Below are 21,857 nucleotides of genomic sequence, written 5' to 3' on the forward strand. Positions count from 1 at the left end.
TGTAATTTCGAACGTTTGTCCGCCTGAAAATGTACTGTTGTCCCAAGCATATTGCAACAAACGGTGTATTTCTATCGCTGCTCGTTTCGTTTTCATTGCCGTTTCAAATATACCGGTCATTTTTGAAACACCCTGTATATACTCCGCTAGCCACCAAGGATTGTGTGGCGGTGGGCACAATTCGCGCCACAGTCATATTCCCCCCTCCCCTCTGCTCCACTAGCGGATCGCGCGAGGGAAAACGACTCTCTGAACGCCTCAGTACGAGCTCTAATTTCCCTTATCTTTGAATGGTGATCATTGCGCGATTTGAAAGTTGGTGGTAATAATATATGCTCTACATCCTCGGCGAAGATCGGATTTCGGAATGTAGTGAGCAGCCCCTTCCGTTTAGGGCGCCGTCTATCTGCAAGTGTGTCCCACTTCAAACTTCCTATGAGATCTGTAACGCTCTCTCGATGGCTAAATGTACCAGTCACGAACCTTGCCGCTCTTCTTTGGACCTTCTCAACTGGCAAGAGTCCCACACAGATGAACAATATTCCAAGACTGGACGAACTAACGTACTGTAAGCTCTTTCATTTGTTGAAGGACTGCATCGCTTCAGGATTCTACCAATAAACCGCAATCTAGAATTCGCCTTGCCTCGCTATGACCTGGGCGTTCTTCCAGTCCCATGGAACTTTCAGCTGCTCCAATGATCTCTGATAAATGATGGATAAGAATGGTGCCATGTTTGTAGCATAGTCAACATATAATCTTACGGGGTACCGTCTGGGCCAGATGCCTTCCTAGCGTCTAAGGATCTTAACTGATTTACCATCCGAGATACACTAAACATTATGTCAGCCATCCTTGCCTTTGTTCGATAGTTGAAAGGGGGAATGGTGCTGCAGACCTCTGCCGTAAACGGGTTCTTGAAAGCTAGGTTTAGAATTTCGGCCTTCTGTTTATCATCACCAGTTACATTACCCGTACGGTTACCAAGAGAATGTATTGAATTATTTGTAGCGTTCATAGATTTTACGTACGACCAAAATTTTTTGGGGTTATTTTTAGAATCTGCAGATAAAACATTGCTTTCAAATTCGTTGAAAGACTCTCTCATTGTCCTTCTGACAGCTGCTTTAATTTCGCATAATTTCTGTTTGTCAGCGGGGCAGTGACTACGTCTAAAACGACTGTGCAAAATTCTCTGCTTTCTCAGCAACTTCCTAATATGTTTGTTGTACCAAGGTGGATCCCCTCCCTCCCCTATATTTTTGCTAGGCACAAACGTCTCTTGCACATAGTGGACAATACCTTTAAATTACGACCAAAGATGCTCAGTATCTCTGTGTCCCGCGGTGAGTGCTTGGAGCTGAATATGAAGATATTCATTTTTTTTATGATCACGTCTGTTTGTCGCCAAGATATCTAATGTGTTCCCATCTCGAGTTGGTTTTCTAACCAATTGCTGAAGGTTGTATGTTGAGAGCGCTCGTAGAATAACTTCATACGAATCTTAGCTTCTGCCCCCTGTGATAAACGTGTCAATGGATGTCAGATTAAAGTCTCCACCTATAACTAATGGATAATTTGGATATTTATTTCCTATGTACTCAAGACTTTCCCTGAAACGTTCTGCGACGTTTGTTGCGAATGCTGATGGTCTGTAAAAACATCCTAATACAATGGTCAATCCTTGTCTTTAAGACAGATCCTGCACAGTAGCATGAACAGAAAATTTCATCAACGGTCTAGAACTAGTGGGTTGGGTGGGTCGTTTGGGGAAGGAGACCAGACAGCGAGGTCATCGGTCTCATTGGATTAGGGAAGGATGGGGAAGGAATTCGGCCGTGCCCTTTCAAAGGAACCATCCCGGCATTTGCCTGGAGCGATTTAGGTAAATCACGGAAAACCTAAATCAGGATGGCCGGACGCGGGATTGAACCGTCGTCCACCCGAATGCGAGTCCAGTGTCTAACCACTGCACCACTTCGCTCGGTAGAACTAGTGAATAAACTGAAAGTTGAAAATGGTGCTACAGAAAGAGGTGTCAAGCTCATGGACGTAGTAACACAACCGTTCTGGCCAGAGACGTGCCATTCAGGTCGGCCAGAGCAAGTGTCGTTCTCAGCCGACAAGACAGCCTCATCAAGAATTAGTATGCAGGGGCGTGGCACCAGGCCACCGCTCTACCGACCGTTGTGCCGGTGAAGAGTCTTCATCAGTTTCCTTTAACATCCTGCCAGTTGTGGGTACTCATACACGAGCAGGTAATGCTGGCTCTCAAAAATTACGTAGCCTGATGCTCCCTCGCATCTTGTCGAGAATGCACTCCGTGTGTTCAAAATTATTGTGTCGCAATGAATATTACATTTCTCGTTTTTTTTTACGAAAGTTTCTTTTTTATGTTTCTCTATATGTTGATAGGGGTAGTGAAAAAACTGTACCCAAGCTAATGTAAAAGGAAAATATTAGTATTTTTTTTTATTTTTCTACTTTATTTTGCCTTATAGGTATAACAAAAATTACAGAAACTCGAAACCAGTGATTGTAAGGACACTGTGGTCGGACTATATGGGTTATCACAAGAGCTCAAACCTCAAAGACTGACTCATGAGGACTAATAAATACTTAATTATTCGTATCAGTAGAGCTCACAGTCACTCGTATTGACAAGCAAGAGCGCACCTTACCGAATGAACGCAACAGAAACCTTTGTGCCAGGAAGTGGCGTCATTTTGAAAGTAGACTCAGAAATAAACCGACACCAATTCACGTTCAAGTTAAAACACTATGGGCTCGATCATATTTGCAGTAATCTTCATTTGCTAGGGTCACAGTGTCCGAACTAGATGGTCACACATTACCACGTGAACTGTCCGTGTGCTGTATCCGACTCTCTAGAGCAAGCGCTGTAGTCGTTATGGTCCATGAAAGATAGGGAAATCAAAGATGATACCCACAAGCAGCCAGTACCATGCGACATTTTTCCTGATCAGCAAATCCAGGGGACAAAGTCTGATTATGACTATGAGTTCATCACTGGGGGAAGTTCAAAATACCCCAGTAAACTTCACTGGAATGTTCATGTGCATTCTCTTCGCCGCCGTGGAGGGGCGTACCTGCCATTTTCAGAAAGTGTCACAGCGAATCGGCTGCATTTGACCTTACACATTGGAAAACTCGGCATTCAGGTAAAACGTACAGTAGCAACTAGGACATCCCCAGACATAAGCCACTAGGGTTAACGTCCTCTAAAGCTGTATATAACCACTTTCAACAGTTTCACATACACTCATTCCATGAAGTTGTATTGAAATGTTTCAGAGCTATTTTGAGGCATTAGCACATAGTCTGGCGTTTAGGAAATGTCCACAGCTACATACCTTAACGGTATCGTGAATTTTCTGGCGTAGTTAAACGCATTCGGATGTATACTAAGCTCCAGGAAAGTACGTCAGATCCGTGAAAACTAGAGGGAAAAGCTGCCATTGTCTTCGGCAGAGTATCTCAGGTGTTGCTAAGCGGCACTCGTGATTAAAACGGCCGTTTAACTATCCATCAGTTCACGGGGATGCAGAGCCCTTCGCTATCACACGTTTTCCGATAAGATCAAAACTTCAGACGTACGTCTTATCGCTGGGATTCGATCGTTCAGCGTGATCGGCGGTGATACCATTTCCTGTTACACAACACACATTACGTAAACCACGCACTTTCAACAGTTCCACACACCCTCATTTCACGAAATTCTGCTGATGTGTTTCAGAGCTATTTTGGGGCATTAGCTCACAGGACAAGACTCAAAAGTCAAGCACGACATAGACGAGATAGGTAGAGTATCATAACATGTTAACTACTCGGTGGAAATGAACGTAAAAGCGGGAGTATGCTGCCACAGGTTTCCCAGTCGTGCACAGAAAGTTGGATGGGAATTATTATCTGAGGTCATCAGTCCTCTAGAACTTAGAACTACTTAACCTAACTAACTAAGGACATCACACACGTCCATGCCCGAGGCAGGATTCGATCCTGCCACCGTGGCGGTCGTGCGGTTCCAGACTGAAGCGCCTAGAACCGCTCGGCCACATCGGCCGGCTTGTTCGTAATTAAAACACGGCCCGGAGACAAAATATGAGTGACTTCACAACGGAAAGATTCGTCAGCACACTGCAAGGACGAGGTGTGACGACTGTAGCCCAGGAGTTCGGTATTACTCACAGCATTGTTTTACGTGCATTGGGAGCGTCCCATATCACAGGCATTGCTGCCTGAAGGAGAGGATGCGGTCGACCACGGTCAACTGCAGTAGCAGATCACCGCTACATTGTGCAACAGGCAAGAAGGGTCCCCCGTCAAACAGCGGATGCAGTTGCAACCACATGTGACAGAATTGCAAGACTAGCAATCTCACCCTCCACAATGGAGCGGGAGTGGTCTCTTTGTGTGAGGATCAGTATGTCGCTGTGTTCCTTTCACACCGGGACATGGAGGCAGAACCGTTTGCGATGATGCCAAGAGGATAGGGTCGGATGATATTAGATTCAGTCTGAGTAGAGATTCAGGACGTACTGTCGTATGACTAGAGGTGCGAACACATAATACGCCCAGGATCACTGTCGAACGTGATCGTTTTGATGGCTCAGGTGTTGTGGTGTGAGGAGGCATAACGTTGCATGGGTGTACTGGCCTCTGAATCTTTGAATACGGTACAGTTACCTGTCAACGTTTTTGTGACACTGTACTCCTTCACCACGCACTTCTTTTCAGGAGTGCATTCAGCACTGACTTCGCATATGACAATGAGCGACCGCACCGAGCAGCGCCAAGTGGAGGTGCTCTTGGAACGAGAAGATAATCGGCGAATCGCCTGGCCTGTCCGTTCTCCCGATTTAAATCCCATCGAGCACGTGTGGGGCGCGTTGGGAAGACGTACTGCAGCACGTCCACATGCACAACGACAATCCACCAGTTATCAACCGCACTGGAGGAGCAATCAAACGCCCCACCACAAAGACTCCTTACCAACACGGGTGCGCGTTTCAGACCATGCATTGCCATTGGTGGTCATCACATAGCCTATTAAGAACCGTTTTCCGTATTTTGTAATGTCCAGGGGAGCATATACAGGGTGATCCATTGATCGTGACCGGGCCAAATATCTCACGAAATAAGCGTCAAATGAAAAAACTACAAAGAACGAAACTTGCCTAGCTTGAACGGGGAAACCAGATGGCGCTATGGTTGGCCCACTACATGGCGCTGCTATCGGTCAAACGGATATCAACTGCGTTTTTTAAAATAGGAACCCCGATTTTATATTACATATTCGTGTAGTACGTAAAGAAATATGAATGTATTAGTTGGACCACTTTTTTCGCTTTGTGGTAGATCGCAATGTAATATCACAAACATATGACTCACAATTTTAGGCGAACAGTTGGTAACAGGTAGGTTTTTTAAATTAAAATACAGAACGTAGGTACGTTTGAACACTTTATTTCGGTTGTTCCAATGTCATACATGTACCTTTGTGAACTTATCATTTCTGAGAACGCATGCTGTTAGTGTGATTACCTGTAATACCCACATTAATGCAATAAATGCTCAGATGATGTCTGTCAACCCCAATGCATTTGGCAATACGTGTAACGACATTCCTCTCAACAGCGAGTAGTTCGCCTTCCGTAATGTTCGCACATGCATTGACAGTGCGCTGATGCATGTTGTCAGGCGTTGTCGGTGGATCACGATAGCAAATATCCTTCAACTTTCCCCACAGAAAAAAATCCAAGGACCTCAGATCCGGTGAACGTGAGGGCCATGGTATGGTGCTTCGACGACCAATCCACCTGTCATGAAATATACTATTCAATACCGCTTCTGCCGGCCGAAGTGGCCGTGCGGTTAAAGGCGCTGCAGTCTGGAACCGCAAGACCGCTACGGTCGCAGGTTCGAATCCTGCCTCGGGCATGGATGTTTGTGATGTCCTTAGGTTAGTTAGGTTTAACTAGTTCTAAGTTCTAGGGGACTAATGACCTCAGCAGTTGAGTCCCATAGTGCTCAGAGCCATTTGAACCAATACCGCTTCAACCGCACGCGAGCTATGTGCCGGACATCCATCATGTTGGGAGTACATCGCCATTCTGTCATGCAGTGAAACATCTTGTAGTAACATCGGTAGAACATTACGTAGGAAATCAGCATACATTGCACCATTTAGATTGCCATCGATAAAATGGGGGCCAATTATCCTTCTTCCCATAACGCCGCACCATACATTAACCCTCCAAGGTCGCTGATGTTCCACTTGTCGCAGCCATCGTGGATTTTCGGTTGCCCAATAGTGTATATTATGCCGGTCTACGTTACCGCTGTTGGTGAATTACGCTTCGTCGCTAAATAGAACGCGTGCAAAATATCTGTCATCGTCCCGTAGTTTCTCTTGTGCCCAGTGTCAGAACTGTACACGACGTTCAAAGTCGTCGCCATGCAATTCCTGGTGCATAGAAATATGGTACGGGTGCAATCGATGTTGATGTAGCATTCTTGACACCGACGTTTTGGAGACTCCCGATTCTCGCGCAATTTGTCTGCTACTGATGTGCGGATTAGCCGCGACAGCAGCTAAAACACCTACTTGGGCACCATCATTTGTTGCATGTCGTGGTTGACGTTGCACGTGTCGCTGAACACTTCCTGTTTCCTTAAACAACGTTAACTATCCGGCGAACGATCCGGACACTTGAATGCTGTCGTCCAGGATACCGAGCAGCATACATAGCACACACCCGTTGGGCATTTTGATCACAATAGCCATACATCAACACGATATCGACTTTTACCGCAATTGGTAAACGGTCCATTTTATCACGGGTAATGTGAAGTGTCATTTCTGTTCGCCCCATAGCGTAGTTCTGTCAGTTCCCTTCTGTACTACACTGTAGCAGTTGTTTCTACGAACCATACCGTCCACGTTTCATCGAGCTATGTTACTTGGCAGTGATATATCGTGCAAAAGTTACTTTCGTCCCTAAGTTTTGCACACCAGTGTACCTTTGTGTCTATATTCAGTATGGTTCATGTAGCAAGGCCGGTAAAGCACACTGTTTTTGCGACTCTAGATTCGGACGAGTTTTAATTTGAATTCTGGTGGTAGTAGAAAACCGACTTGTAGCTTCCATACTGATGTAAAACATGGGAACATAGTAAGATGAGCAGTTAACGTTGACGGAGTAAACGTCTCCGTGTGCGCTGTAATATAAATTTGGCCCCGCGATCACTAGTGAAGCAATACATACAGGGCTGTAGTATATTACTAGACTGCTCACTTAAAACTGGCTGTTGGTTCGTTGGCTGATTAGAGGAAGCGGACCAAACAGCTAGGTCATGGGTCCCATCAGCTTAGGGAAGCATGGGGAAAGAAATCGGCCGTGCCCTTTCAAAGGAACCATCCCCGCATTTGCCTGCAGCGATTTAGGGAAATCACGGAAAACCTAAATTAGGATGGCCGAATACGAGTGCAGTGTGCTCATCACTGGGCCATCTCGCTCGGTAAACTCTTGAAACCGTATGAGTAATCTGTCTGTGGGACGTTTGCATCCATCAATCAGTTTAAGCTCCAGTGGCAGACACTACGAGACAGGCGTTGTGGAGTTAAAGTTGACATTTCGAGAGCGTGCGTTCCAAGAAGAGTCGTGAACCATATTACTTTCTTCTAAGAACGCCTCACAAAATGACCGGTACGAGGAATTAGGCGTCATACGGAGCCTTCCCATGTGCCATTCGTGATTGGAACAGGGAAGGATACAGTTTAACATTCCTGAACATCTAAAGCAAGTTACTATCTTCGCGCCAGTTTGAAATTTTAGAAGACCTGACTGAATTTGTGCAGTTTTTCATCATATCATTTGCGAAAAGCCTGCGGTTACTGTTAACCGATTAGTACCCGAAGCAATGTATTGTTAATTTTTTTTACATGTATTGCCTTTTGCTCGTTTGTTACATTCAAAAAGAAACATTTAAATCAAAAAGCAATTTTTACCTTTCCATTTTTAATATACCACACCACATATGTAACATTAAGCACTGTTGAGATAAAAACATAAATAAACATGGAAAGAATATGTTGTGACTTGGCAAGACAGCCAAGCCACTAGGAGATAGCCGAAAGGCACGCGTTTAAGCTCACGCAGGCTGGCGTGAGGTCTGGAACAGTTGAAGGATTTGAGTCTTGCAAATAAAGTACGTAGCTGTTGGGATACTTAACTTTAATCCATAATTGGTGAACATCGGTCTGACGGTACATGCATCACAAGATAAATAGCAAATGATAATGGCGCCTTGCTAGGTCGTAGCAAATGACGTAGCTGAAGGCTATGCTAACTATCGTCTCGGCAAATGAGAGCGTAATTTGTCAGTGAACCATCGCTAGCAAAGTCGGCTGTACAACTGGGGCGAGTGCTAGGAAGTCTCTCTAGACCTGCCGTGTGGCGGCGCTCGGTCTGCAATCACTGACAGTGGCGACACGCGGGTCCGACGTATACTAACGGACCGCGGCCGATTTAAAGGCTACCACCTAGCAAGTGTGGTGTCTGGCGGTGACACCACAGAATACACAGGAAATTCCAAATCAAAAACGGAAACACCAAATTAATTAGTATCATAAATAGCTAATCATTCAACTCATAGCCGCACATAACATTTCTCGCGCTTGGTAATTGCTGATGTCTTAACAGTTTATTCAAGCACAACGTCTTCTTTTGAGTTCCGGCATTTCCAGAATCAGGTGCTTCATTCCTTCAAACCGGAGTTCAACTGATACAATACTGGAATGCTGGTATATTGTTATTTTTACTGTATTTTATAGTTTTATAGACGAAATTAGGGTGTATTCTTGGTTTTCAAACGGTGTACTGAAATGTACATTGAAACTAAACTCACCTTATGTGCATGTGTTTTGTCGTGTGGTAATAAGTTGGTAAAGAGCTGTAACAGATTTCTTGCTGCGTGCTCTTGAGTCAGTTAAAAGCCGCCGTGTTTATTCGCAGGTTCGTTCGCCAATCTCTCCAGCGTCTCTTTAACTCCACGTCGACGTAGTGTAGCTGAAACCTTCTATAGTAATTAGGATGACTAGAAAGAGTAATACTTACGTTCGAGTGTCGTCTAATTATATATCAGAGATGATCACTCGTTTATTTCTTCTTTGAATACAACTTTTGCTCTTACTATCGAGCTGTAATATGTAATATTCACAATTATAAGCTCCCTTCGTCTTTATCATAGCAAGAACGAAATCGGAGTCATTAACATTACATTCAACAACAGAGATAATAAAAATCAGAGATAATGCAATGATAATGTACGCTCTTCTTATGCTAGGACTAACATCTTTGGTTCCTACACACAGCACAATATGTGATATCGTTATTCCCGTAATAAAATGTGATATTACAGAGGGTTTGTCCAGGTCCATTCGGTGGCGTCGCATTCCTCCTCAAGTACACCTGCACAGTTTCTCTTTGAAAATCTGCATGCGAGATTGTATTCCAATTTTTGCGTTAGGAAACAACTGTACAGAGAGCAGTACCATTTCAAATTATGGACTTTTACCCTGTGTTGATTCTCATGTTGATTCTTTCGATCAGTCCTACTCAAGTACTTGTTGCATACTGTTAGGATGGAGAGTCGAGGACTTCAGTGTGTTTCCTTGACTGCTGAGAATATCTTTTAACACCAGCTACCGGATTCACACCAGTTGTGTTTTGTGCTGTAGAAACAACGGAGCTGGATGCCATTTTCACAGAAACAAACAGGTTTGTTTTTGTATGTAAGAATTCCTTCTTTCTCGGCAAAGAACAACTTTCGGGGATACAATTTTCTACAAAATCTTATCTCTCAGAAAAATTAGGAAATTAAAACTTGTAAACAATTTCTCAAAATAGAAGTGAAATGGAAGCGATTTCATTTATGGAGTGCATCTGCATCTACCTACATACTCCGCAAGCGACCGTACGGTGCATGGCGGAGGGTCAGCTGTACCGCTACTAATCATTTGCTTTCCTGTTCCCGAGCGAGGGAAGAATAGCATGTCTATATACCTCCGTATGAGCCCTGCTTTGTCGTATCTTTTCTTCGCGGCCCTTGAGAGAAATTTATGTTGGCGGCAGTACGATCGTAGTGTTCAGCTTCAAATGCCGGTTCTCTGAATTTTCTCAATAGTATTCCTCGAAAAGAACGTCGCCTTCCCTCTAGGGATTCCCATTCGAGTTCAAGAAGCACCCCAGTATCACTTGCGTGTTGATCGAACCTACCGGTAATAAATCTAACCGCCCCTTCTGCATTGCTTCGATGTCTTTCTTTAATCCGAACTGGTGCGGATCCAGACACTTGAGCAGAACTTGAACATAGGTCGATTACTAGTGTTCTATTTGCGGTCTCCTTTACAGATGAACCACACTTTACTAAAATTCTCCCAATAAACCGAAGTCAACCATTCGCCTTCCCTACCACAATCCTCACATGTCCGTTCCATCTCGTATCGCTTCGCAACGTTACGTCCAGATATATAAATGGCGTGACTGTGCCAAGCAGCACACTACTAATGGTGTATCCGAACGTTACGGGTTTTTTTTCCCTACTCATCCGCATTAAGTTATATTTTTCTGCATTTACAACCAGCTGCCATTAATCACACCGACATCCTACAGTCACTCAAGGGCGACACTTTCCCGTATACCAAAGCATCATCAGCAGACAACCGCAGACTGTTGCGCACCCTGTCCGCCAGATCATTTATATATACAGGGTGTTACGAAAATAAAAGACGTTATGTGGACATGTGTCCGGAAAGGCTTAATATCCATGTTAGAGCTCATTTTAGTTTCGTCAGTATGTACTGCACTTCCTCGATTCACCGCCAGATGTCCCAATTGAAGGAAGGTAATGTTGACTTCGGTGCTTGTGTTGACATGCGACTCATTGCTCTACACTACTAGCATCAAGCACATCAGTACGTAGCATCAACAGGTTAGTGTTCATCACGAACGTGGTTTTACAGTAAGTGCAATGTTTACAAATGCGGAGTTGGCAGATGCCCATTTGATGTATGGATTAGCACGGTGCAATAGCCGGGGCCGTGTACGTTTGCATCGAGACTGATTTCCAGAACGTAGGTGTCCCGACAGGAAGACGTTCGAAGCAATTGATCGGCGTCTTAGGGAGCACGGAACATTCCAGCCTATGACTCGCGACTGGGGAAGACCTAGAACGACGAGGACACCTGCAATGGACGAGGCAATTCTTCGTGCACTTGATGATAACCCTAATGTCAGCGTCAGAGAAATTGCTGCTGTAGAAGGTAACGTTGACCACGTCACTGTATGGAGAGTGCTACGGGAGAACCAGTTGTTTCCGTACCATGTACAGCGTGTGCAGGCACTATCAGCAGCTGATTGGCCTCCACGGGTACACTTCTGCGAATGGTTCATCCAACAATGTGTCAATCCTCATTTCAGTGCAAATGTTCTCTTTACGGATGAGCCTTCATTCCAACGTGATCAAATTGTAACTTTTCACAATCAACATGTGTGGGCTGACAAGAATCCGCACGCAATTGTGCAATCAATCATCAACACAGATTTTCTGGGAACGTTTGGGCAGGCATTGTTGGTGATGTCTTGATTGGGCCCCATGTTCTTCCACCTAAGCTCATTGGAGCACGTTATCATGATTTCATACGGGATACTCTACCTGTGCTGCTAGAACATGTGCCGTTACAAGTACGACACAACATGTGGTTCATGCACGATGGAGTTCCTGCACATTTCAGTCGAAGTGTTCGTACGCTTCTCAACAACAGATTCGGTGACCGATGGATTGGTAGAGGCGGACCAATTCCATGGCCTCCACGCTCTCCTGACCTCAACCCTCTTGACTTTCATTTATGGGGGCATTTGAAAGCTCTTGTCTACGCAACCCCGGTACCAAATGTAGAGACTCTTCGTGCTCGTATTATGGTCGGCTGTGTTACAATACGCCATTCTCCAGGGCTGCATCTGCGCATCAGGGATTCCATGCGACGGAGGGTGGATGCATGTATCCTCGCTAACGGAGAACATTTTGAACATTTCCTGTAACAAAGTGTTGAAGTCACGCTGGTACGTTCTGTTGCTGTGTGTTTCCATTCCATGATTAATGTGATTTGAAGAGAAGTAATAAAATGAGCTCTAACATGGAAAGTAAGCGTTTCCGGACACATGTCCACATAACATATTTTCTTTCTTTGTGTGTGAGGAATGTAAGTTTGGCCGTAACTTTTTGTAACACCCTGCATAGAAAAATTCAGAGTATGTTCTAGAATCCTGAAGGAAAGAGATGTTAAGGATACTGGTCTGTAATTTTGTGGGAGCATTCTTTTGCCCTTCTCATATGCAGGATTGACATGCGCTTTTTTCCAGTCGTTGGGAACTTGCGCTGGGCGAGAGTTTCGCGATAAATGCTAGCTATGTAAGGGGGAAATGCGCTAGCACTCTTTGAAAAACCGAGTTGGGATTCCATCCGAACTTGGCGACTTGTTCAACTGTTTCAGTTGTTTCTCCACGCTAGGGGTACTTATTACTACGTTGTCTATACGGGACTCTGTGGGAGGTCAAACTACGGTAAGCTTGCACAGTTGTCCTGCGTGAACGATTTCTTAAACGCGAAATTTATCACTTCGGTTTTAGAGTTAGATCTTCAGTCAGTTTTATGAGAGGTACAGTTACTTTGCCGTAAACCTTCTCTTTCTTGGGACCCTGAACAATTTAATGGCCTTTCAATGTCCACTGGGTAACCTCAAGGTGCATTCAGTGATCAGACCTTTGCATCGGACGCGGACTGGCTTACTCGAAAAAATTGTTCCAGGCAATGCCTCCCTGCTTTCATCGCAGGACAATTTTTTTCAGATCAAAATATTTTCAAAATTTCTGTTACGATAAAAAAGAACAGGGAGAATTTTCCACATGTTATCACTATTACTAAATTATAGACCGAACGGGACGCAAATCTAAATGAGTTTCTGTGGCGATGGAGACTGCTTTATTGAATTTTAACTGGTTTCAGGACATTTTATACCCATCACTGTTTAAGCTCCATTGATACAAGGCTTTCTAAAATTATAAATTCGTAAAACCTGGTTGGCTTTCCGCTTTAGAAATAAAGAATTTTTATAACTGTAGCAGCTTTTGTCATTGGTGATGAATAATTGTTTGCATCGAAGTCATCATTACCGTAACAATACTTAACCAAAGGATCATTTAAAGTCTATTTCTACTCATTGCATTATACACTAACTTATTATGCCTGCACTCGATGACCCCAATTCATTCTCTTTGTTAGCAATTAATTATACCCACTAAGGACTAGAACTACTAACAAACATATGATTTACTCAGACAAGGGATAGGGTGATAGATAAAGCACATCTGTTCGTTTCCTTGGTAATGGCACCTATATCTCGAAAAATTGCTGAAATGACTCAGCTACTCTTCTGGTATCTTGTCGCTGGAAAGTAGAAGCACCAAACTGTTAACAGTTTGTTTCGAAGTATCCATCCATTGCCTGTTTTCCCAGTAGCGCTTCCCACAACCAGTAACACACCAATGAAAGACTATATGGTCAATAATGGTTAAATAAGCATTACGAGATCATAGTAGTTCATTCTTGCGCAAAAAGCAATAAAAGTCCAGTCCTGTCAAGTGCATCATTAAGGTAAAGCTGGACACTAATCCAAGAGAGTCCATACGATGGTTTGTAAGGGGGCGGGGGGAAGGGGAGAGGCATGATCAGAGGGTACGTAAAATTTTTAGTATTCTGAAAGACGAATGTCGACTTGTAAGTAGCCATAAAAAGCTCCATCCCGATCCTGTTATAATCCTACGTGTAACGATTTTTAAATCATTTTCTTGAAAGAAAAGTGCCTGACTACGGTAAATATTTTCCTTTCCCTAAGAGCAAAGGGAAGAGTCCCTACTTGCACCCGGTTATGGGCGCTCTTGAACTAATGAGTTGCTTGTCAGGTCATAAAGAAACTTAGCTAATAGAGATGGTCAGCAGAATTCAGAATATTCGTTGTTTATTCTTGATGACGTTATTTTCTGAACAGGGGGTGGCTTGCGGGCAGAGAAAATACCTCACAAAAAGTCGGGATACTATCACAGCATTTAGAATGATGATATAATGGCCTTGATTACAGTCTGACAAGGTAATGTACAATATAAGAAAATAAAGAAAAGTTCGAATTTGATCATGATTCGTAGCTCGAAAGCAATCACTTCACGGTGGCAGGAATAAGTACTTTGGTGTTGATGGACTAGCTTCAGAGCGCAGATTCTTACGTTAAGAATGTTGCTCCCATGAGACCACTGCATTGTTGTAATTTCTGTAACACTTCTTGCTTATAACGTTGTAGGAAAATTACGAAATAAAAGGTGAAGCATTCAAAGGAGGTATTCCCTGGTGTATTTGTCAAGGGACGTTACCACTTGTCACAGAAATTTAATACAATCATTCTGGCAGCCAATACCAGGTACATTCCAACAGTGTAGGTTGATTCACGCTAGTCCAATAATTTAATCGAATCGCGGCTGGCTGGCCGGAGTGGCCGTGCGATTCTAGGCGCTACAGTCTGGAACCGAGCGACCACTACGATCGCAGGTTCGAATTCTGCCTCGGGTATGGATGTGTGTGATGTCCTTAGGTTAGTTAGATTTAAGTAGTTCTAAGTTCTAGGGGACTGATGACCTTAGATGTTAAGCCGCATAGTGCTCAGAGCCATTTGAACCATTTGAATCAATTGCGGCTGATTTGGTGATTACACGTGGTTGAACAAATTTTTTTAGCTGAAGAGTTACTAAAATTATTTACAGAAGTTGATCAGTCGAAGGGGATATTAAATGGGTCCCCTAACCCACTCGATAAACAGTCGCGCCCCACAGAACAACGTCTAACAAACCGTCTGTGTTGTGGGTATCATGAGTAGTTCACTGTCAAAATGCGATCTCACACACACACGCACACACACACACACACACTCTTATCAGTCGGTTCTGATTCTTGTAGATTTGCACATGGCTCATTGGAGTGATGATACAACTGCCAAACTTGTTACTATTTGCAAGAGACAGAAGTGCATGTGAAATGTGTAACGAGAAGCGAACAAGAAAGATATAAACAAAGAGGCAGCTAGGTGGCTTCAGTGTAACGCATGACACGTACTGTTACAGGAACGACCGACCGGTTCATCGCCACCATGCGACTTTCAGGGCCGACGCTGCTGCTCCTAGCGGTGGCCGGCGTAGTCCTCTTGGTTGGTGACGGCGACGCTGCTGGATGCGACAAAGCAGCTGTAAAGTCTTTCAACGCTTCTGAGGTACATGTGTCGACCTTGGCTATTATTTTGTACGCATGTTACTTTGTCCTACACAAACATACAGTAATCAGGTATTAACAACAGTTGTGTAAGTTTAAAATAGGCTGTGAGCAACGAAATTAAACTGACAGTCATACTCTCAGGATCGACAACAATTAACCGTTCACAGTTCTGAATTGAAAATAATAATAACAAATAAAAAATTACAAAATTGGAGATGCCCTACAATATGAATTTATTTCGTTAGCTGGTTACCTGCTTACAACGCCATCATAAGATTACCCTAACACGACTCCGACCATCTTACTGTTCCCATTCTTAACTCGTACCAATACTACAGAGGCTCTCCAACACTGAAAAATCACCTTAGCATTGAACGAAATGGGGATAATTCTGCCTGCACCTTAGGAGCAGGTGATAAATTAATCACATGAAATCACATGTTCCAGAGACATATTAAGTCTCAAATTTATCCATGATAATGAATATAGGCTGAAACAATGAATTAAAATGTGTAGGAATGACAGGATTCGAACCTGCGTTTTATGCCAAGTAGGCAGATGCGCTAGCCACTTAAAAAAATAATATATTTTGATCGTTATTGTTCGTTGCATTTGTTCGGGGCGGACGTCTCATGACGCCCATACTAGTTCATCGGTGATCCATTCACTCAGGTTTTTATTTATTTTTAATTTTTTTAATCACGGAGGGCAGCTAACCCTGCGACTGTACATGCTGAGCTACCGTGCCGGCAACCACTGAACCACTCTGACACTGTGGTTAATTCACCTCTGTTGGCTTGTGGCAGTATGTAGCGTTAGATGTCAATGCACAGTCTGGAACCTCGCGACCGCTACGGTCGCAGGTTCGAATCCTGCCTCGGGCATGGGTTGTGTGTGATGTCCTTAGGTTAGTTAGGTTTAAGTAGTTCTAAGTTCTAGGGGACTGATGACCTTAGAAGTTAAGGCCCATAGTGCTCAGAGCCATTTGTCAATGCACAGTCATTTAATTTGCGTAAATAACGACTCGTTGATTTGTGTACGCGGTGATGGCACCCGATAGTGTCCCAGATCGGTTCCACGGGATTTAGATCAGGCGAATTTGGTCGCCAAGACATCGACGTGAGTTCGGTATAACGCTCCTCAGATTAGTGTAGCACGGTTCTGGCTCCGAGACAGGGAGAACTATACTGCTGAAAGACATCGCTGTTGGATAAGACATCAAGCATGTAGGGACGCTGGTGGTTCACAGCTGTCAGCGTATCTTCGATTACTACCACAGGTCTCATGCAAGAGCAGGAGAATATCTTCCGTAGTATAATACTGCTCCCAGCAGCCTGCGTCCGTGTCGCGCTGCACGTTTCGAATTCCGTTCACCTCAGTGACAGCGTTTGTGGAGACGACCATTGACCTAGTGTACCAAAAATGTGCTTCACCCGAAGAACCGAAACGTTTCCATTCATGGACGGTCGAATGCTGATGATCCCGTGCCCACTGCAATCGTAACTGACCATGTCGTTGGGTGAACGTGTGAACATGTACGGGTGGTCTGCTGCGGAGCTACATGTTCAGATATGTGTACTGAACGGTGTGCTCCGAAATACTTGGTCGTGCGCCAGCATTGTGCTCTTTCGGCAGAGATGCCAAAGAACACCATCTATCCTACTTTTCGAAGAAGACAAGCCTCTGAACCCCACATCCTGTAAAGAGTCGTGGACGTCCAACCATTTAACGGTGTTAGTTTCATTGTTCTTCCACCTCTTTCTGCAGATGCTCACGACAGTAGCACGTGAGCATTCGACCAGCTTCGTGTTTTCGAGATACTCGTTCACAGGTTTTGCGTAATAATAATCTGTCCTCTGACAAAGTTGCTTATCTCAATGGATTTCACCGCTGCGCTCACATACTTTTCATAGCGCGTCACCAATCGGTATCCAACTTCGCGGAGGGCAGTGGCCATAATGTTTTGGGTTATCAGTGTATAATTACGTCGAATATAGTCTTGAAACGTTCGAAACTACACACATTTCCATGTGATCTGTTATTTTCAGTGCTTTAAAAATACTGCGCGATAATGCGCACATAATCCCAAACAGTGTTATTATATTCAGTTTAAAAATATTAACAATTAATATTTAAAAAACGAAAAAATGCGTGGTGCGGATGCGTTGTCTCTGACAGCTAAGGACCTGTATAATGTGCTGTATCGATGGATAAACAGCGTCTAGCTATGTTGTCGAGCTACCCGAGTTAGATTAGGTACGGAGAGAAAATCACAGACTTTCTCGCAGGACCACTGTGACGGCTTGTGTGGCCGAGAGGTTCTAGGCGCTTCAGTGTGGAACAGCGCGACCGCTACGATCGCAGGTTCGAATCCTGCGTCGGGCATGGATGTGTGTGGTGTCCTTGGGTTAGTTAGATTTAAGTAGTTCTAAGTTCTAGGGGACTGATGACCTTAGATGTTAAGGCCCATAGCGTTGAGAGCCCTTTCTGAACAGCTACTGTCCGACTAACCCCTCCAGAGATGCACCAGACAGCCCGGCTTTGTTTGCGCCCACTGTGTCGCCACTTCTACTGTGTAAAACATTTTGCCAGTGATTTCGTAAGAATGAAATATTTCCGGTCGCGGAAATTGTGCTTATTTCAAGAAAGAAAACTATTAAATCAAGATTAGTTTCCTGACATGCTTAGAGACACTAGTGAGATGTATATAACATGCGAATTTCATAGATTTTTACATGATTTTTGTAGGATGTAGAGACTTAAAACTTCATATTTTTTAAATGTTAATTATTAAGAAAATAGTGAAAAAAGCTGTTTTTCGAAGTTTATACACAGCAAATCTAAAGTGTTCCACAACTTTGGAAAGCTCAGTTATCGAGTGCCGCAGTTTGGTAATCAAAACAAAAGAAATTGTTTCAGTGAGTTCAGTTGCTTACGCGATATCGCGTAATAAGTTTGTGACCGAGAAAATTTCACCCGGTTCAAAAAATTAACGTAACTCTAGCCCTAATTAAAACTAAGAACAAAATTTCAGCGTACGTAGGTGGATACCATAAGTGAACTTCAAGTTTTCTTTCATGCGATACTTGAAGGCGATTTTTCACCGCTGCAGAGAGCAGAACACTGGTGCGATTGCCTGTAGACAGTATTTGCCGCGACAGCGCTGCGACATTCGACCTCAGACGTCAGATGACAACCAATTTAAATAAATCTATAAAACCTTGTCACTCTATATTTAGGAGACATATGTCCAAGATGAGTATTACTTAGTATCCATTCTGTGTATTGTAGAGGTGGGGAGGATGCATCAGCCAGCAAAACACTATTCCGTGTCGCTCATAGTGCTGCAGCATCTAGCAATGTCCAGGCTAGTTTAAAATCAATATAGCGATTACAAATGGCTGTAACTATTTAATGCGTAGTGATACACCGATAAGAATAACAGAGAGTGTAAAAATTTTTATGTACTTTTCAGGAGTTCTGTATCACTCCGCTTAGTCACAACGGACGACGTATCAGCAATAATCCATTTCAGACCATACAATGTGAAGCAGATATAGAGGCACAGCGAGAGCTATCAAAAAGGCGCATTTTCAAATCTTGAATTGTTTTTGGCAAAAGAGGTAATACATAATGTCTTTCACCTGACCTCATAAAAAGAAATCCACGGGATGTAGGTAGACAAAAGCAGAAGACAATGTCGTTATGTTCACTACGACCGAGCGAACAGTTTGGAAGATCTTGATTTAAAAATGTACGAACGCCCATGCCTTATTGTACAGGAGACCCATCTCGCTGGGAGCTATAATCGGTATGCACCTGAGGCATCAAGCATGCCAACACTTTGCTCAATCAATAAAAATCCACTGTACAGTTTTTGTGCTGAAATCGCACAGAACGCATTAACTGTCGACGAGTTTTGTTGATATGCAATTACTTACTAGGGTTTTTCGGTATCCTATGATCCTATGCTGTGCCGGATAACCTTGTCACTTATGTTGGAGGTTGGGTCATCGTGAAAAATGCGACGTGTAGTAAATGTTTCTTGCTCTGTCGCTTCCATCATTGCAATAGCACAATTGAGCTTCCGATACACTAAGCCTACGAAACGATTGAAATTTTGAACTTTCTTTTATATTCTCTACAATACTTATCGATTGATCGCTACGGATTAAATACAGCATTTAAAATTCTGTATAATGTTGACCTGTGATGATGTTACGAACTTTCAGAGATGGTGGACAGGTGTAAGTGTATCAATTCGAGTTAAGCGACTCTGGTCCCGAAACGGCCGAGTCGAAAGTTATAAACGGAATTCGTTCTAATACCTCTGGCAGTGGAATGTATATACCGGTACTGTTGTTGTTAAGACTAAGTTTCTTGAACGCATCCCAGTTGTTAATCGTCAACGGATGTGCTTCCAACGCGATGGACCCCCACGTAACTTTAAACTGAGGGTTCGTGAATGCCTGGATAAGAGATTTCATGAAAAGTGGATAGACAGAGGAGGTTCTCTTTCGTGGCCATCAGAGTAACGTTATCTTATTCATCTTGATTACTTCTTGTAGGGCTGTGTGAAAAGTCTTGTGTACGAGACGCCTGTAGAGACTGAAGAGAATCTTCTGGCAAGAATTCCCGTTGCCTGCAACTCTGTTCAAACGACACTGGGGTTATTAGAAAGGATGCGACAGAACTTTGTGCTAGGGTGCCATATCTGCAGTTAGGCCGGGGAATACTGTTTTGAACAACTGTTGCAGATGTAGGAGCTTGCGAATTTTGAACAAGGTAAATGGAATTCATTACTACTGTCCCATTGACTTAGGATTTTCGATCTGTATAATGTCAAATTAAGTGCGCTGCTACTAGTCCGCCAACAGGGGAATTAGCGGAGGGTGTTGGAGAGTATTGAGCGGGAATTACATACGTCATGATAAGGTTTCGGAAGCTGGGAACCATAGTGTGAGAGCTGCGCGAGCCTAAAATGGAACGTGAGAAGATTTTCGTTTATACCTTTCGACTCGGTAGTTAAAAGGCTGGGGACCCTTACCTCAGAATGATACATTTATCAGTCTCAATTGCCAATGAAAGAACATCTAGGTATGTCCCTGTTTCATTTTGAATTGCCATTTATTTATTAGACTAAAGCAATGCTGTTCAACGAAGGCTACATAACACAAAGACACACCGCACGAAAAAAAAAAAAAAAAAAAAAAAAAAAAAAAAAAAAAAAAAACAGGGCGTTGTGGCAGTCTGTATTTTAAGCTTCTAGGTTAACTCTTGATGTAGTTAAAGTAGTTTCAGCTGTAAGCTTGTGGCTGCCGAACTGCTACTGACCATCGTGTATCCTGTCTGTGTGCAGTACCTGGGCGTGTGGTACGAGATCGCCAGGTTGGGACTGGCTCCCTTCGAGGCAGGCGCCCAGTGTGTCACGGCGGAGTACTCACTGGCTGGAGACAACAACGTGACTGTACACAACAGGATGTACAACACGTCTGCGGGGGCCTTCAACGACATCATCGGCTGGGCCGAGTTTGATGACCCTAATTCCGGAGAGGCCAAACTCACGGTGCACTTCCCAGGTGTACCAGGTGAGTATGGAGAATTTGGCACAACAGAAAGTATTCGCTTTTAATGTAGTTGCTTAGTCTGATGCAACTACACAACATCAAGTAAATGAAGTACTATACACGATGCAGTACTCCTTTTACGGATGAGATTTTGTTTTAAAACGTGATTTTGTAGGTTCTTTTCAGTGCTGTAAGAGATACGTTGAGTAGTGACGTTAAAAATATGTCATTGATTTCACTCTTACAGTGAGACAAACAAATAACTGTAACTGACAGTAAATAGACAGCCCATATTTTTTCTTTTCACCAGAGAAATAACATTCAAAATTATGAGTAGTGACAAGGCTACTTCCGCGTTTCGGTGTTCACAGAGTTTGGTTTGTTTATGTTGACAGTGACAGCTCCCTACTGGGTCCTGGACACAGACTACAAGAGCTACGCAATCGTCTGGGCGTGCAGGGAGCCTGCAAACGAAACCTCCAACATTACAGGTATGTGCACTGCTCACCATAAATATTGCAACGCCAGCCAAGAAACCAAGGAATGGAAATTTTTGTTATTGGTCACATAGAAAACATTAGTAGAAACAAACGATTAAATTTGTGGATATTTTGGGTACGAATGGGTGTCTGAAATTTAATGTGTAGCTAGTTACCAGCTTAGGTCGCAACAAAGACTCCTGCCTGTGATAGGGTTGAACTGGGCTCTGATGATTGATGAGTTAATGTCATTAAATATTGCTTCAACTGTTTTTGTGAATCATAAACCATTATCGACAAATAACGGTGAACGTGCTGATCTCGGCAGTACTCATACAGTGTTCATATTATTTCAGATTTAGTGTGAATAGCTGTATGCTGTACATACACAAAACTGGTGTGCGTCATTGAT

The 21,857-nt window shown here is 43.5% G+C and overlaps 1 protein-coding gene across 1 annotated transcript in view; it reads left to right on the top strand.

The window, feature by feature from the left end:
• Positions 1-15,277: 15,277 nt before the first annotated feature.
• Positions 15,278-21,857, top strand: part of LOC124746738 — a 91,520-nt gene continuing 84,940 nt past the window's right edge. Inside the window, exons 1-3 of the mRNA XM_047248947.1 lie at positions 15,278-15,397; positions 20,759-20,987; positions 21,338-21,457. Coding sequence (XP_047104903.1) covers positions 15,278-15,397; positions 20,759-20,987; positions 21,338-21,457 — 469 coding nt within the window. The remainder of the gene's footprint in view (positions 15,398-20,758; positions 20,988-21,337; positions 21,458-21,857) is intronic.

This window comes from Schistocerca piceifrons, chromosome 1, assembly GCF_021461385.2.
Source record: "Schistocerca piceifrons isolate TAMUIC-IGC-003096 chromosome 1, iqSchPice1.1, whole genome shotgun sequence".
In the NCBI taxonomy this organism is placed as follows: Eukaryota; Metazoa; Arthropoda; class Insecta; order Orthoptera; family Acrididae; genus Schistocerca; species Schistocerca piceifrons.